This window comes from Cornus florida, unplaced genomic scaffold (genome assembly GCF_030987335.1).
Source record: "Cornus florida cultivar Cherokee Brave unplaced genomic scaffold, ASM3098733v1 CherokeeBrave_3.0.0_Hap2_Chr03, whole genome shotgun sequence".
Taxonomy (NCBI): Eukaryota; Viridiplantae; Streptophyta; class Magnoliopsida; order Cornales; family Cornaceae; genus Cornus; species Cornus florida.
In genome coordinates this window covers 75,783,054-75,800,814 of record NW_026775573.1, presented here as the reverse complement: position 1 = coordinate 75,800,814, position 17,761 = coordinate 75,783,054, and the positions used below count along the sequence as shown (strand labels likewise).

The following is a 17,761-nucleotide window of genomic DNA, read 5'->3' as shown; positions in this document are numbered from 1 at the left end:
GTACTCTGGTTGCTCCCGGTGTCCATAGGGTCATAGATGCAAAATTCTTTGAAATTATTTTCTTTTCTTAGGGTGTTTTTTATAAATATCTTTTGAAGATATTTTATTTCAGGGGTTTTTAAGAAAATATTTTTTAGAAGATATTTTCATTCTGGGCCATTAGTGCAGTTTTCACTTTTTGGAGGGGCCATTGTGCAATTAATGAAAGTTATTGCTAAATGCCTTATTTTGAGCCTGGATCCTCGTACGGGATTCATTTTCACTTTTTGTCAAGTCGTGTACTCTTAGAAATTCCTTCTGGTCATTGTTTTCCAGTTTCAGGGTTTCTAGCCCCAATTAGCGTCAAACTTGTTTGGGGCATAAATTTCTGCTCGGGACTCGATTTTTGACGCTGTTTCTTCCATTGTTCATATTTTCTTATTTTGAATCTTTTTTGTTCATAGAGTTTTGTCATTTGAGCACGTATGCTCAAATTTCACTTTTTCAGACCTGGCGGGGTCCGTTCGGGGCACTTTTTGAGATTTCTATAAAATGGGGGTGAGATATTTTATTTTTTCATCTTCCCCACTCTCTTGCACGACCTGAAGCTTCCATGGCAGCCCAAGGGAGGCTGCCACCTTCTCTCTCCTCTTTTGAGCTTCATTCCTTCATCAGAACATAGAAGGGACTTTGCGTTTAGTGTTCGTGTTGACTACGCGCTTCTTTCACCCTTATTAGAACCCATTTTTGAGCATTCTTTGTGTTTGGGTTTGAAGTCAAGTTGTGATTTTGATGGGGCTTCCTTGGGGGTTATGTGCACGGTGTAGTCCCCGACAAAACCTAGAAGTTTCGTCGGATTCGGAACGGTTTCCAATTGGTGGCTTTTGAGATTTTCATCTCAAATTGAGGTAGGGGATGTTCTAGGCTTTTGTGTGTGTTGTATTGAGTGTTTAGTATGATTATACAACTTAATTGCATGCCTTGTATCAATTCTAGAAAATTAGTATTAATTATTTATTTGTATGAAATTTAATTCACAAGGATGTGTATAACTTAGAATGGAATTGTGGCATGCTAGAAAATCATGTTTTAATATATTTGTTAACATATATTAAATTGGAATTAATTGAATAAGAATTGCACTTTTTATTTAATATTTATCTTTGGTGAAAGATTAAATCCCATGGCCATACTTTTCATGAAATGAACTTGTAGTATGCTTTTAAATTAAGTCTTAGCATGTTTGTTAACATACTTTAATTTGAGAGTATTTGGACAAGTATGAAAATCTAGAGATTTTAAATTAAATGATTAATTAAAATCTATTTAATGGTTCCCTTGGCCCAATTAAGTTTTTTTACTTGATAATCATGATGACTAGGACTTGTGTACTAGTATATGTTAAATTGGGACCATTTGAAGTTGCTTTGAAATTTAGAAGTTTAATTATCATGATATAATTAAATTCTACCTTGTTGTGCCATTGGCCTAATTGAGATTTTAGTGAATGTATGTATATACTATGCTATATTGTATAATATACATTGATTACAGGCCATTTGATTGAGATTTGAAAGCTAGGGAATTTAATTAGTTTATTTGATTAAATTCCGTTTCTATTGCTTTAATGATTAAATCCTGAAATTGGCATTGATAGTATGTTTGAAGCATGATTTTAGACTTGTAATAGATTTATAAATTATGTTTTTAACATTGGATTATATTGTTATAGCGTGTAGCGAATCGCACACTGAAGATTCAGCATGTGATGTTATTATAACGCGTAGCGAATCGCGCTCTGAAGATTCAACATTGTCATCCTATAGTTATTGTGGATTTAGAGCATGTATTGTGTGGTTACAACCTACTTGTGCATGAAGGTAGTTTCGTGTACTGTTTAATACGTATATAAGTTGTTAACTTATTTATTTTGGAGTTGCTTGAGACATTGTTAAGCTGTGATGGCTAGGGTTTGGCTCTAGTACGGGGACAAGAGTCCTCTAAGTCAAAAGTTCGCGCGTTGGGTAGGCTGCTTGGGGGTTAGTAGCTCTAAATTTGTCTTGTCTCGGCGGAAATCTGGGCTGTGATGTCCAAGTCTTCCACTATTTGATTTCGCATTCAATTCCAAGTTGACAACCAATATTTAATTGTGACTTGTGGTTTTGGTAATTGGCGATTTGATGTTGTTAAGTACATCCATACTAAATTGATATATTTAGTTGATTTCACACTTTTAGATTGCTAGTTGGCAACCTAGAGAATCTATGTCTTGATGTGTGGTATTAGATATTATAATTATGCTAAATTGTTATATTTAGTTGATGCTATATTTTAGACTTCAAGTTGATAACCTTGAGAACCACTATGTTGTTGCTTTGTGTAAGCATGCTCCTATGTTGTTGCTTTGTGTAAGCATGACCCTATGTTGTTAAAATTGCATGAATGAGGTGATTGATATTAGAAATGATCTTAGGTAGCTAGGATGCTCCCTGAGTCTCACCTTGACATAGACGTTAGGTGGAATGAACCACAATAATTAAATCATGCAACTTGTAAAACTTTAGGTTGATGCATGCTCATTTCCTACGAGTAGCTTTATGTTACTCACCCCTACGATACTGGGGCATATTTTAGGTACAGGATACAAGATTGGAGATTGTAATTGCTTGGGTGATTTGCTAAGTTGAGCTTCTTTAGAAGCATTCTTGTTCACATACAAGTATTAGCATGTTCATGATTTGTCTATGAAATTTAATTTTTCTAACTTGCAGGTTTGACATGTCAAATGTTGTAAATGTATTGTAATAAGGCCATAGACCATTGTAGCACATCTATTTTTTCATATTACATACACTTGCATGCTCACTTTGGCAAACAATACCTTCCTTGATGAAACAAAAACTTTAAGTAGCATTTTTAGGGAGTTTTACCCTATTCTATTCCAAGGGCATTTCGGATATTTCATAATGCATTTTTTTCTTTTTTCCTCACAAGTCACGTAGAAAACTCAATTTTGAGGGGGGGTTTCTTCTTTGTGTTTTTCCAGAAAACATCATCTTGGCCCTCAAAAATCAATATTTTTCCGAAAAATCCTTGCTGCTAGGTTTTGCAAATTTTTAGTACAAATGTAGTTGGTACTATTCATCGACTTTTTTTTGAAAATCGTTACGACCAATCCGAAACTTCCGGAGGTCTTGTGGGTGCATTTTAAGATTGCATTTTCAATTTAGGCAATTTATAAACCTCCCGAAGCACTATTTCCAAAACTTGGGCAGTAGCTCGGATTAGTTTTTTTCCTCTTGACCTGATTTTCTTGGGGGCATTTTGGGTATTTTACAATGCATTTTTTTTGTTTCCGTCTGCGATCGGGGTAGGAAACTTGATTTTAGGGGGGTTCTTCTTTGATTTTTTCCAAAAAAGTCCGTTTAGATGCCCGTTTTTACTCTCAGTTGCAGCAATGATGGGTTGTCCTCGTCGGGCCACCACGACATCATTTTTGTTTTTGACCTTTCTCCCCCGTCTCCAAATTGAGTAAACTTTTTTTTTGAACTTGATTAATTTTTTATTGTCTTCCAAGCGGTGTGCTCGATAGCACTTGATCCACTTTTTGCAAAATGACCATTTTGCCCCTAGGTTCTTTTTGTCCGTTTTCGAAATGACCCTTCTGTATTTGTTTCCTTTGGGTTGACCATTTTGCGGTGTGCTCGATAGCACTTGATCCACTTTTTGCAAAATGACCATTTTGCCCCTAGGTTCTTTTTGTCTGTTTTTGAAACGACCCTTCTGTATTTGTTTCCTTTGGGTTCTGTGGCCTCATTGAGGGTCACATTGGTGTCTTAGAGACGCATTGTATCTCTAGAGACCATTGTTTCACCTTTCACTTTCGCATTTCGGATCCATTATCGGGTCATCTTTTGGTCATCAATGACGCACCAGGTTTACAAAACTTGGGCCGTTACAATCGAGGTCTACCTCCACTCTAACAGATCCCACTCTAGCTAACCTCTTGATTTTTGGTTCTGCAAACCTCCCAAGCAGCCTTAAAACTGAAAGTATTCTTCCAAGTCAATACATCCACTCCACCGTGTATCTTCTGATTATGGAACACCTGCAGCACCTCCTAAGAAGCATTCATCAAGACCTCATCGTTCCATTGATTGTTGATAATAAAATCACTTAAGTAACACAATTTGTTCCTACTACTATAACTCAATAATCTGTGATTAAATAACTCCCTCAAAAGTAGACCATCACACCAAGGGTCTAAAACACCTTGATATTAAGTCCAGACCCAATTCTATATCTGCAATTGTGTTTAATTCTATCCTTTACTACAATAATGCTCTTCCATATGGATGAACAAGTAATCTTTGGAACAATATTCCAAAAAGAAGCCTGCTTTAAATAATGCTTTTCAAACCAAGCCACCCAGATTCTATCCTTAGACTGTAAAAAATCCCAAGCCAAAGTGCATTTTGAAGCTGAATCAATGTCTACTATTCTTCTTATTCTTAACCCACCTTCTTCTTTAGGAGCAACTAACTTCTTCCATCTCAGACCATGCATCCTCTTTCTGTCTTCTGCATGCCCCTAAATAAAATTCCTCATTCGTTTCTCAATTAAGTTTATTACCACAGCAGGTAACGAATAAACTGAGGTCCAATAGAGCACCACAGGAAGAATTACAGTCCTGCTAAGCTCCACTTTCCCAGCCATAGATAAGTGCATGCCATTCCATCTGGTGGTAGTAACTATAACTTTATCAATCAAGCTAGTACAATCTTGCCTTCTCAGCATCTTACCAGAGATAGGTAAGCCCAGGTAATTAAATGGTAGAGATCCCACCTTACAACCCAAAGCCCTTACCACTACAGATCTTCTTCTCACAGAACTGGTAAAATAAAGTTCTGATATATCTTTGTTAACAGCAAGTCCAGAGAGTTTTTCAAAGTGCACCAAAGTTCTTTTCAAACATAAGACAGTAGCCATATTAGCTCTGACTACCATTAACAGATCATCTGCAAAGAACTGGTGTGTGATAGTTAAACCAGCTTTAATAATTGCATCTGAAGGAATAATTATACCACTCTTAACCTTAGCATCAATCATACCTGAAAAAAATTCAGTGACTAGAGTGAAAAGAAGGGGGGATAATGGAAAAACCTGTCTATGCCCTCTTTCAGGTTGAAAAAATCCATTAGGAGAACCATTAATAATAATTGAGAACCAAACAGAGGATAAGCAAACTTGAATCCAAGCAATCCAAGTATTTCTAAAGCCAAAAAGCCTCATTATATTTAACAAAAATGACCATTGAACTGTATCATATGCCTTCCTTAAATCAATTTTCCATACTAATGTTGGCTTTGTTCTCTTTGCCCCAAACCCTCTCATTAGCTCATGTGCCATAATAATGTTGTCCTGAATCTTTCTTCATTGAATGAATGCATTTTGCTCTTTATCCACAATCTTCCCCAACACCTTAGCAAGTTTATTTGCCAAAATCTTTGCAATGACTTTATAAGATACATTACACAATGATATTGGCCTATAATCACCCACCTTGAGTGAATCTTTCTTCTTTTGTATCAAAGTAATGAATGTACTATTAGTCCCTCTTCCAAATTCTGGATGGGAGAAAAATTGCAAAATAGCATCAGTAAAATGTTCACCAATAATACTCTAGAAATGTTAAAAAATCCATAAAGTGAAACCATCAGGACCTGGAGCTCTATCAGGTCCTATAGAAAACACAATACTCTTTATTTCTTCTCTAGTGACAGCCTCTTCTCACATTGTAATCTCTGCAGCAGACAATTTTTTTCTTATAAATTTAGCTTATGGAACATAAAAGGTAGGTTGATCATTAGAAAATGATCCACAAACTTGCTCTTAATGATACTTGGATAAGTAATGGAAACCCCATCCTCTTGAATAACAGTGATATTGTTCTTTGCTCTATGTTGCTTGATTTTTTGGAAATAGAATTTAGTACATCTATCTTGCTCCTTCACCCATTTGATCGTGGACTTCTAAGCCAGTAAGATTATTTCATTTGATATAACAGCTTCAAGAGACATCCGACCTTCCTTCTCAATCTGAATAAGTCTCTCATTCATTGAATCATCCCTCAACTGATATTGAATGTCAGCTAGCTTCTTCCTATGAGAAATAGCTTCTTCATAAGAAGAACCAAACTTATCCTTGTTCTAATCTCTTACTGCTTGTTTAGTGAGCTTTAACTTGTACAGAAGTCTTTTGATTGGATCCCCACTGGTCTTTGTCTTCCATACCTCAGTAATCAAGTCTTCCACTATAAGTTGTTGATTCCACACACAAAGAAATCTAAATGGCTTTAGCCCATCAGCAATCTGTAAAGGAAACATCATCTTTAAACCCTAGTGATCTGAGGTCCAATGAGGTGTTAACATTATATGAGAATTTAGAAAAACCTGCCTCCATTCCTCATTCATTAAACCCCTTTCCAACTTTGTATAAATCCTCCTATTAGAGTACCTGTTATTACACCAAGTAAACACACCATTAGATGTTGGCACTTCTGAAAAATTTAAGTTTTCTATGGTCTGATTAAAATCCTGAAAAACTCTTGGCGGATGTTGTGTCCCCCCTTTCTTCTCTTTGTTAACTCTGATTACATTCCAATCCCCCAATAAAAGCCATGGCCCATCAATAAGCTGATCACTATCCTCAAGATCTTTCCCCAAGGCTTTCCTTTCTTTATCAGTATTCTTAGCATACACAAAATTCACAAAAAAATTGTTATTAGACCCTCTAACCTCTACCTGCAACAACATCATCTAATCTCTAGTCTGTAAAACTGAAACATAAAGTCTCAATGGATCCCAACCATACCAAATTCTTCCACCTATATCAGCTGAATAATTATTATCCCAACTCCAATTATTCCTAATTCTGTCTTTCAACCTCTGGAACTTACTACTATTGACCCTAGTTTCTACCAAACCAGGCCTTCACTTTTTTCTGCAATCATACCACTTGTGACTCTAGCCACACTAGGGTCAATCTCTACCTCCTTCTTTTTATTCTTCATTTTCTACTTCTTTGAAGAAGAGTTACCTCCCTCTGGTGATGCTGGAACCCCCACCTCAGTCTCTTGCACTAGATTTTGCACTTTATCCGTAATCTGGAGATCACCTTTTGTAGCACACTCTTGAATATTTTCCACAGACTATACAGCTACCTCATTACACTTTTCAATCTCTATTGCATAGGCTGACTAAGGATCCCCTCCCTCCTCTCTCTTAGTTAATTCATCAAGAACTTGAAATGCATTCAAGGAGACCACTTGTAACTCTGATTCTCGAGACACTGCCTTAACTTTGCCTTTTGATTTTCTTTGCACTGTAAAGCCATCCACCTCCCCAATCATCTCTACTATAGGACTCAAAACATCCTTATCCCCCTCTGAGATACCCTTATCACTAACATTCTTCTTGGATACTACCATGTTCTCCTTTTTGGGTTTTTTCACCACCCACTTCTCCTTAGGTTTAGAAATTCTAATCTTGTTTAATGGACACAGACTCTCATTATGATCCATCTTCTTGCACAGACGACATATTTGAGGCTTCCATTCATATTCAACTTGTACTCTACAAGGTAGCCCATGCAACGTTGTGTTAATTACTTCTGGGAACTTACCATCCACCTCCATCTCTGCCAAAACTCTAACATATAAATCCCTCTCTCTACAAAGAGCAATATCATCCATATATATAGGTTTAGCAATGTTTGACATCATTTTGGAAACAGAAGTTCCACTTCGAGCATGAACTGGAAGGTCATACACCCTCAGCCATATGGGGAGGGTGGCTAAGATATCATGCTCCAATTCACCACTAAAATTCACCTCATTAAACATTTACATTTGCCAATTTAGGGGATTCCATGTTGTAAAACAAGTGTGTGTGCCATTAATTGAAATACTAATAATTGATGACAAAATAAGCATATAATGTATAATCATGCTAGTGAGTAGTACAACCTATCAAATTAAGCCATTAACCATTCAATAAACCTACAATTAATGCACACTAAAATCTAGACAAATGTACTACTTGCACTCATAAGCATGGATCATCAAACAACAAATATGGATTGTCTACCTATCTAGGAATTTAAAGCAACTACACTATAATTATACTAATAACAAGAAAATTAAACTACTGAGGTAGCACAATCCATCAAGAAATGAGTATAATCCATTAAATAAATCATAAGAGTAATCAATTAAGCACCATGCCTTGACTATCACTAGATTTACAATTCCACCACACATAGATATGCATTAAACTCATAAATTCTAGTGTAAGCACATGACCATTCATTCTAACATACATAGATATATGAATAGAAATAAAAGATCAATTAAAAAAATTAATCCATATAAATCATGTAAAAACTCAAGATTTATATAATCTTAGGTCAAAACATCAATTACAACTAAAATCCCAAAAAATTACAAAGTACAAAAGTTTAGGAGGCAACCATAGGGGCTATCTCTAGCCCCAAGAGAAGGATCTAACCACTCATGGTTGTTGTCATCCAACCCTCAAGGGCTTTCTTCAATGTAAGCACCATCTTCTTCCTCTTGCTTTGGTCTCCAAAAACCTAAATCTAGAGAGACAAAATTATCTAAGAACTATACTATTTTTAGCTAAAGTTGGGAACAAAAGTTTGAACCTTAACAAAATGGTCCAATTTCATTAAAATGCAGCCTTTTTAAGTAGGCAACAAGTCAAAAAATAGGCATTTCATTGGTCTAATCCCACAGCTACAAAAGTTGGTGGAGTTCGGGCATGCTCGGGAATAAAATAGCTCACTGCTAGCAGGATCTTCGATCGATCAAAGATGGCTTCGATTGATCAAAGTTGACATGGTATGAAAAATATCTTCTTGGCCTTATCTGGATTGTTGAGCTGGCACCTCCTTTATTTCGATCTTCGATCGGGAACTACTTTGATCGATCAAAGACTATCCAATGCAGTTTTTCTATCTTTTTTTAGATTTTCTTCTTGACTCCAAAAAGGAACTAATAGACTCTTTTTGACCTGTTTGAACCTTATTAACTGAAATAGACAAAAACACAAATTATAACTAAAAAGGGAAAGTAAGATAGATGAATGGATTAAAATACCCTAACTTAGGTGCTAAAATGTGCAACATTTGAGCACTTATCAGTAAGTCTCATACAAGCGCACGCAAGGTGGTCATGAATACCTCTTCTACCAGGGCACACACATCATTATGTCCAGCTACCTATCTCATCTGGCAATATACGCCAACCCTAACCATCGATCCCGAGATCTCAAGCTCGTATCATGGTACACACTTAAAATATACATATGTGAGTAACCTACAATCATATCCTAACAATGGCACAAGCTAAGATCATAACCATATCCTGCCAATAGTATGACCAAAACGTATGGGTTTAGACTTATTCGTCAGCCTATGTATGTATCAACAAGCCATATCCTAACAATGGTGCTGCTAAGACCATATCCTGACCATGGTCATCCATCATACACATACATACAAATAAGTATAAGTTTATAAGTTGGTATAAGTATCATGAGAATGACTTACATGAACAACTTATAAAAAAAACATCCTTTACAATAATTGCTATGACAATTTAGCTATTAATAGATATTAAATTACTATCTTGCAATTCAAATAAGTTTCATTATATTATTATTACTAGTTACAATACAAATAAACTATAATATTCAACATATAAATGAACCCAAGGTCTTAGCTAAGACTTTTCTAGATTGAACCATAGCATGTTAATAACAATGCTTACATATTATACATAAAAAAAATATTTGAGAAAACCAAATAAACTATGCAATAACAGTGAACACATGAATAAATTGAAGACTACTTTTTGACTTTAATAAATTTCAAGATAATATAATTTTTCACATGATTTATCTAATTAATGAACCTAGCTCTTTTATTCAATTTAGATATTTAATAATTTATTGAATCTAATTGATTCAATTAAGGTAGAGCTTGATTAGAGCTAGCAGTGCCAGCCGCATTAAAAAACACTACTAAATTTTCCATGACATGCTCCAGTTCTATTAGGATCATGAAACTTTTTGGAGCACCATTGTATACAAATTTGATTGTTATAAGGCTGCGTAAATGGAAAAGTAAAATTTTGAAAGCACAAGGACCCTTCCACCATTGTCAGCACAACTTCATTAATCAATCAATAATACACAATATAATAATACTAAAACAACAAAACCCCATCAAGAGTTCGCTACCAAATTTGGATAACAATAATACACAATCTAAACTCTTTGAATGCATAAACAAAATTAGAAAAACTACAACTATACTCATGCATATATATATATATATACACACACATATGTATAAAAAAAACTTCACTGTTATAACATTCAAAGCATGAATATTAACAAACCAATCTAAAATTAATTCCCTAAAGTCATTCTAGGAATGAATCGATCACGAGATCAATAAGGATGAGTAGAATGAAGACTTGTCTTTTTATGAATTTCGGATGGCAACTCTTTTCTCCTCCGCTTTCCCTTTGACACTGGTAGCTTTCGATTCGTCGTCGTCATCTGCCTCTGCGCTCCAAATAATCCCCGCAACAGTCAGTCTCACCACTCTCCTCTTTCTCTTTCTTTCTCCCTTTTTCTCTCTTTCTTTTCTTTCTTTCTCGCCGCCGCTCTCTGTATGTTTTTTCTTTTTTTCGTTGCCTTTTTTTCCAAACCCAATACTATACTTCTATTATTCTGTAGTACATTACCTATATATAATACAATATATCAATAACCTAAGTCAATAATCACACCACCCAACAAACCTACACAAAAACCACCCACTCAAAGCCTTGCATAAAAAAAAAAATTATAATATAATAACTTAATTATTTAATAACTTATTAACACAATTCACATTAATAAAAATTATATATATATATATATGTATATGTTTAGTATATTATAAATATATATATATATATAATACTTTAATATGGATATATATATATATATATATATCTCCCATTCATATATATATATATCTCCCATTCATACAACTAACTAAAAAATAAATAAATAAATAAATAAAATAACATCAACGCAAACATTAACCACTACCTACTGAAATTCTACTAAATAATTAACATTTAAAATAAAAAATAAATAAACACTCCAAACAAATTTTACCCACAATTCAAATAGCCAAGTAGATAAAAAAACATAAAATAAAATAAACACTAAATAATTAGCATTTAAATGACAAACAAATAAAATCCTAAAACAAATGCGCAAACAATTCAAATAGCCACGTGGATGAATAAAATGAAATAAAATAAATAAATAAAGCCTTTAAAAATTTAGGGGTATTACATTTTTCCCCCCTAATAAAAGGAATTCCATCCTCAGAATTTACCTTTTCCCTTTATTTCAATAATTATGGAAATTTTGAAGAGATGACATCTTCTCGTTCCCAAGTGAACTCGGCCTCATTATGATGTCTCCACTGAACATGCACAAGAGGGATAGTATTGTTGTGAAGCACTTGCTCACAATGATTAAGAATACGACACAGTGGCTTGACATACATCACATCCGACTGTAACTCAATCTCGCCAACATCTATATGCTGATAGCGATCCTTATCTCGCAAAAATTTTCATAACATTGACATATAGAAGACATTATGGACCCGATGTAGATGATCTGGAAGTGCTAATCGATAGGTTATGGCTCCAACTCGATCCGTAATCATAAAAGGACCAACAAAATGTGCTGACAACTTCCTATTCTTCCCAAAGCGCATTACTTCCTTTATGGGAGATACTTTGAGCAATACCTGATCCCCTACCAGAAACTCTAAACTATGAGTACGACGATCTGCATAACTATTTTGCCTACTCTGGGCAGTACGCATGCGGTCACGAATAAGAGTAATCTTCTCAGAGGTATCCTTAATAAATTTAGGACCTAGAAATCTACTCTCACCGACCTTTAACCAACAAACAGAAGATCAACATGGTCGGCTGTACAACTTCTCAAACAGTGCCATACCAATAGTTTTCTGAAAACTATTGTTGTAGGCAAACTCTGCAAGTGGCAAATTGATAAGCGCTGAAAAGTGCGCATTTAAACCCCTTAATCTTGAATGTTCTAGGACCTTATTTTATCTTATTTTCCCATTTTAGTCTAATTTCATGTTATTTCCCTTTTCAAGCACTTATCCCCAAAATAAGTTAATTTAGCTGAATCAGAGCATTAAAAGAAGCAATCTCAAGCCTAGTGGAAGAAAGGAGCAAAGTGGAAGCAAAGTGGTTAAAAAGCCTTCTTTGATCGATCGAACCTAGCTACGATCAATCACACTGTGATCGTTCTAACCCTGCCATGATGGATCGAGCCCTTTGTCCTTATCCTCAAAATAATTTCCTATTCGATCAATCCAACCTTTCCTTTAATCGATCAAACCTTTTTAATCTTATCCTCACCTACCACTTTTGTCCTTTTTCCAAAAATATCTCAACCTTATCCTTATCCAAAAAGTGCGCCGCCATGGTTCGATCGATCCGAGCAACCATGTGATCGATCAAACTGCCTCAAATTGTGTAAAACATAGAGTTCAAGCCAAATTAAAGGTGTGCTCGTGGTGCAATCGTTTGGAGGTCCTAGTGCATGAGATCTGACCATTGGGTGTGACATTTGAGCTACCTATATAAGGATTTTGGCTATTTTGAGTAAAGGAGGTTGGTTAGCGAAAAAGACTTGGCTAGAGATTAGAGAGAGAAACAATTTGAGAAAGTTCTTCCACTCATCTAGGGTTTCTACCAAGAATACAAAGAGGAAGAGGATGAATTCTACCATAAAGATAGCCCTTGAGGGTTAGATAACAACATCAATGAGTGGCTAAACAATTTGGGAAAGTTATTCCACTCATCTAGGGTTTCTACCAAGAATACAAGAGGAAGATGATGAATTCTACCATAAAGATAGCCCTTGAGGGTTAGATAACAACATCAATGAGTGGCTAAACCATTCTCTTGGGGCTAGAGATAGCCTTATGCATGCCTCCTAAACTTTGATGTTTTGTAATTAATGGGGATTTGTGTTGTAATTCTTGTCTTGACATCTTATATATATATATATAAAAATCTTATTTCTACAATGATTTGTGTAGTTTAGTACTTCCAATTGATTATTTAATTCTATCTATATGTCTACGTATGCTAGAATGAATGTTCATGTATTTATCTCTAGATTTTGTGACATTAATGCATGTCTATGTGTGTTGATATTATGAATCTAGTGATGGTCAAGGCATGGTGTTTAAATGAAATACTCTTGTGGTTTATTTAATGGTTCATACTTATTTCTTGATGGATTGTGCCACCTCCTTAGTTTAATTAGTTTATTTTTTATGTCACTAGTTTAGTTGTAGTGTAATTGCCTTACTTTCTTAGATAGGTGGATAATCCATTCTTGTTGTTTGATATTCCATGCTTATGAATGCAAGTTGTATATTTCTCTAATTTAATGAGTGTGCATTAATTGTGGACTTATGGAAGGATTAATGGCTTAATTTGATATGTCGTGCTATACACTAGATTAACTAAACAATGTATGCTTACTTGGCCATCCATGTTTAATATTTCAATTAATGGTACACACTTTCATTTAGAACACACAATCCCCCTAATCCAGTTTGATCGATCACTTGGTTGCTCAGATCGATTGAACCATGGCGGCACACTTTTTGGATAAGGATAAGGCTGAGATATTTTTGGGAAAAGGACAAAAGTGGTAGGTGAGGATAAGATCAAATCAATCGGTCAAAGGAAAGGTTGGATCGATCGAATAGGAAATTTTCCTGAGGATAAGGACAAAGGGCTCGATCCATCATGGCAAGGTTGGAACGATCATAGTATGATCGATCGTATCTTGGTTCGATCGATCAGAGAAGGCTTTTTCACCACTTTGCTTCCACTTTGCTCCTTTCTTCAACTAGTGTAATACCCTTAGTTTAAAAGGATAAATTGGAATTTAAATTTGATTTCTTGGGCATTTTTAGTTGTTTACATGGCTATGTGTTTTTATGTTTAATTGAGTTAATTGTTTAATTGTTTAATTGTGTATTTGTTTAATTGATGTAAAGTGAAATAACACTTTCAATTACCCATGCAAACCTAGGATATATATCCTAAGCATATCCTCCGTGATCAAATATAATGTCTCGATCAAATCTAATATATGTCCTAAGCATATCCTCCAACACCTGAAAAAAAAATTTCCTTTGACATAACACCTTTTATCTACCATAACGAATAACCTCATGCTATAACTCCATTATCAGTGCAATGAGGGGTATCACAACTAGGCTTGAGATTGCTTCTTTTAATACTCTAATTCAGCTGAATTGACTTATTTTGGGGATAAGTGCCTGAAAAGGGAAATAACATGAAATTAGACTAAAACGGAAAAATAAGATAGAATAAGGTCCAAGAACATTCAAGATTAAGGGGTTTAAATGTACACTTTTCAACACTTATAACACCCCCAAACTTAAATATTACTAGTCCCTAACAATGAACTACGAAGAAAATAAAGAAATGAACAACTATACAACTATAAACTAGAAAGTAATAAATGGATAATGCCACTTTCGTAGGGAACACGATTGCATTGAGCATATGCAACAAGCCTTTTAAACCCCTAGGTTACCCATAGTGGATGAGTGAAGTGTCGTGAGGTTTTCCAGAAATGATACCTATAAACATTAAGCTCTTTCTTACTAAGGAGACACCAATATTGCAAACAAGCATTGAGAGAAAACTACCTCAAGTATGTAATTTTTCAACCATTTCCAAGAAATCTCCCAAAATTTCAACATCAAGCAAGCAAATATGGTCCTCCACACATCAAGACAATGAGCATGCAAATCTAAATAACTCTAGAATCCTTTTTAAGTAAATCGGCAAAAAAAATGTTGCTATCTAAGCCAACTCAAGAAATGATCACATCCGGCCTCAAACTAGCACACAAATCTAGTACCGATCATCAAGACAAAGAATGGACCTTTTATTAAAGCTTTATTCAACTAGGTGCACTTATTCTTTTCTTTTTTTTTTTGACCCAAAGGATCAAAGATGGAATCATAGTGCAATGTGTTGATCTATTAAGATTTCTAGCAATCCATAAGGTCGAGCGTTAGGTCAATGACTCCCAAACCGGACGACTTTAGGGTATTAGGTGTTCAAATACCCCTAAGGACTTACAAACTCAAATCAACTAGGCTACAAATCAAAACAATCTCCATCTAATCATTTCCCATTTCTCACCTTTTGGGAGAAGTCCTCATCTTTTTTATTTACTTTTGCAACAACTTTTTCTTTATTTATTTATTTATTTATTTTTATCAGGTTATTAACCTAGAGTTTAGGCCCTCCACCTTTCGGCACGAGAAATTCAGTGCTTGATGAGGCTCGAATCCGGCTACTTAGTGAAATGGGGTTGTTATCTACCTTTGTCAAGAATGAAAGCTTTCAATGCACTACTAGCTCAATTGGGATATAATCAAATCAATAATCAACAAAGCATGTACCCCACAAATGAATGGTAGTGTGCGCCTGTGCTAGTGTAGAATCCTAGAGTGAATCTCAAAGCAATCACAAAATTAAGATGATGTAGACCACAAGTGCAAGCAAGATATCAATCTTTCAAAAATTTACTCCTAAATGGCATCCACAAGGCATACAAGGAGTTTTGGACTCTCAAGTCAAGTAATTTTGAAATTCTAACCAATATAGTCTTCAAAAGATCAAACTCATTGTTGAAATAGATCCCAAATCTCAATAATGCAATTAAGTCTCAAACTAAAGTAGAATGCAACAAAGACACCTTACCTCCAAACTTAAACTGCACATTGTCCTCAATTGTGCAATGAGAACAATGGAAAAGATTGAAAGAATATACCGTAGTAGCAAAGACATGAAGTGCAGTAATGGTCCAATGGGAAAAAAGTGCACCCCCAAACTTGGAATCAACAACCTACGTGAATAATCACACTAGCAAACTCACATCAAATATCAAATGGGATAAGAATAATCAAATCATGCATTCTAGGGCAATATAACAAAAGATAAAAAGAGAGATATGAGATCAAGCCCAAGATAAATCATAAAGTATGCACAACTACATAAAAGGGTACAATGTTGAAAAGATTTTTTTTTTTTACTTTTTTTATTTTTTTATGAAAGCATGTAAAAAAACAAAAATGCAAGAAATATGCAAAATGATTGCTAAGTTTAACGTCTCTATCAAGACAGAATGCCAGTTTGGAAGATTGATTGTTTTTTTTGGAAAACTTTGAACGATCGGAGAATGATCGATCGGACCCCGATCGATCTAAGACCTGAAAACTGGCAGACACCTTCGAATAATGGGATAGAGAGATGAAATTTTTAGTGCTTCAAAAATTTTGTAAGTATGGAATTGAGATCGAACACAAATAATCCTCCCAGTTGCCTTTAAAATCAAGGACACAGGCACGAAGCATATCCTCTATGATTTGATTAACTCCCTCGATCTGTCCATCAGTCTGAGGATGATAAGCAGTACTAAGATATAATTCAATACCCAAAGCCTACTGAAAACTCCCCTAAAATCCTGATACAAAGCTCGAATCCCTGTCTGATATAATACACATTGGTATGCTGATGAGTGCTCAAATGTGATGCATTTTAGCACTTAAGCTAGGGTATTTTAGTCCATTCGTCTATCTTACTTTCCCATTTTAGTTCTAATTTGTGTTTTTGTCTATTTTAGGTTAATAAGGCTCAAATAAGCTTAAAAGAGCCTATTAGCTCCTTTTTAGAGTCAAGAAGAAAATCCAGAAAAGTTAGAAAAACTGCATTGGATAGTCTTCGATCGATCGAAGGAGTTCCCGATCGATCGACAAGATTTTTGATCGATCAAAATGAAGTCGGTGCCAGCTTAGCAATCTGGATAAGGCCAAGAAGATATTTTTTATGCCACGTCAACTTCGATCGATCGAAGATATTGACATCAGTGAGCTGTCTTATTCCCGAGAGCGCCCGAACTCCACCTAACTTTAGTACCTACGAGACTTGCACCAATCAAAGGCTAATTTCTAACTTGGAGACCACTAAAGGGAGCTAGTATTTAAAATGTAATTGAACCAATTGTAGAGGTTCCAAGTTTTTTTTCGAACTTTTGTGACACATTTTGTATTGAATTAATATAGCTCTATCTGGATTAGGGTTTTGGGAGACCAAAGTAAGAGGAAGAAGATGGCGCGTACATTGAAGAAAGCCATTGAGGGTTGGATGATAACAACCATGAGTGGCTAGATCCTTCTCTTAGGGCTAGGCTTGCCTCCTAAGCTTTAGTTCTTTGTAAATTTTTAGGAATTTTAGTTGTAATTGTTGTTTTGACCCATGATTATATAAATCTTGGTTTTCTACAGGATTTGTATGGATTAATTATTCCAATTGATCTTTTATTTCTATTCATATGTCTATGTATGCTAGAATGAATGGTCATTAATGTGTGTTTTTATTTATCAATAATTAAATACCACTCGCAATAGAACGAATCCTTGTAGGATAGGGCTATATTGAAGGTGTCAAACCTCAAAGATTGTGGTGGTTTATCGAGTCTGCAATTAATACTATTTTAATTTAGAAATAGGATTTGATTTATTTTGT

The 17,761-nt window shown here is 35.0% G+C and overlaps 1 protein-coding gene across 1 annotated transcript; it reads right to left on the bottom strand.

Moving 5' to 3' along the window:
- Positions 1–4,569: 4,569 nt before the first annotated feature.
- On the bottom strand, positions 4,570–5,088 carry LOC132301748 (uncharacterized). Its single transcript, XM_059798977.1, has one exon. The coding sequence runs from the start codon at positions 5,086–5,088 to the stop codon at positions 4,570–4,572; it is 519 nt and encodes a 172-aa protein (XP_059654960.1).
- Positions 5,089–17,761: the final 12,673 nt, after the last annotated feature.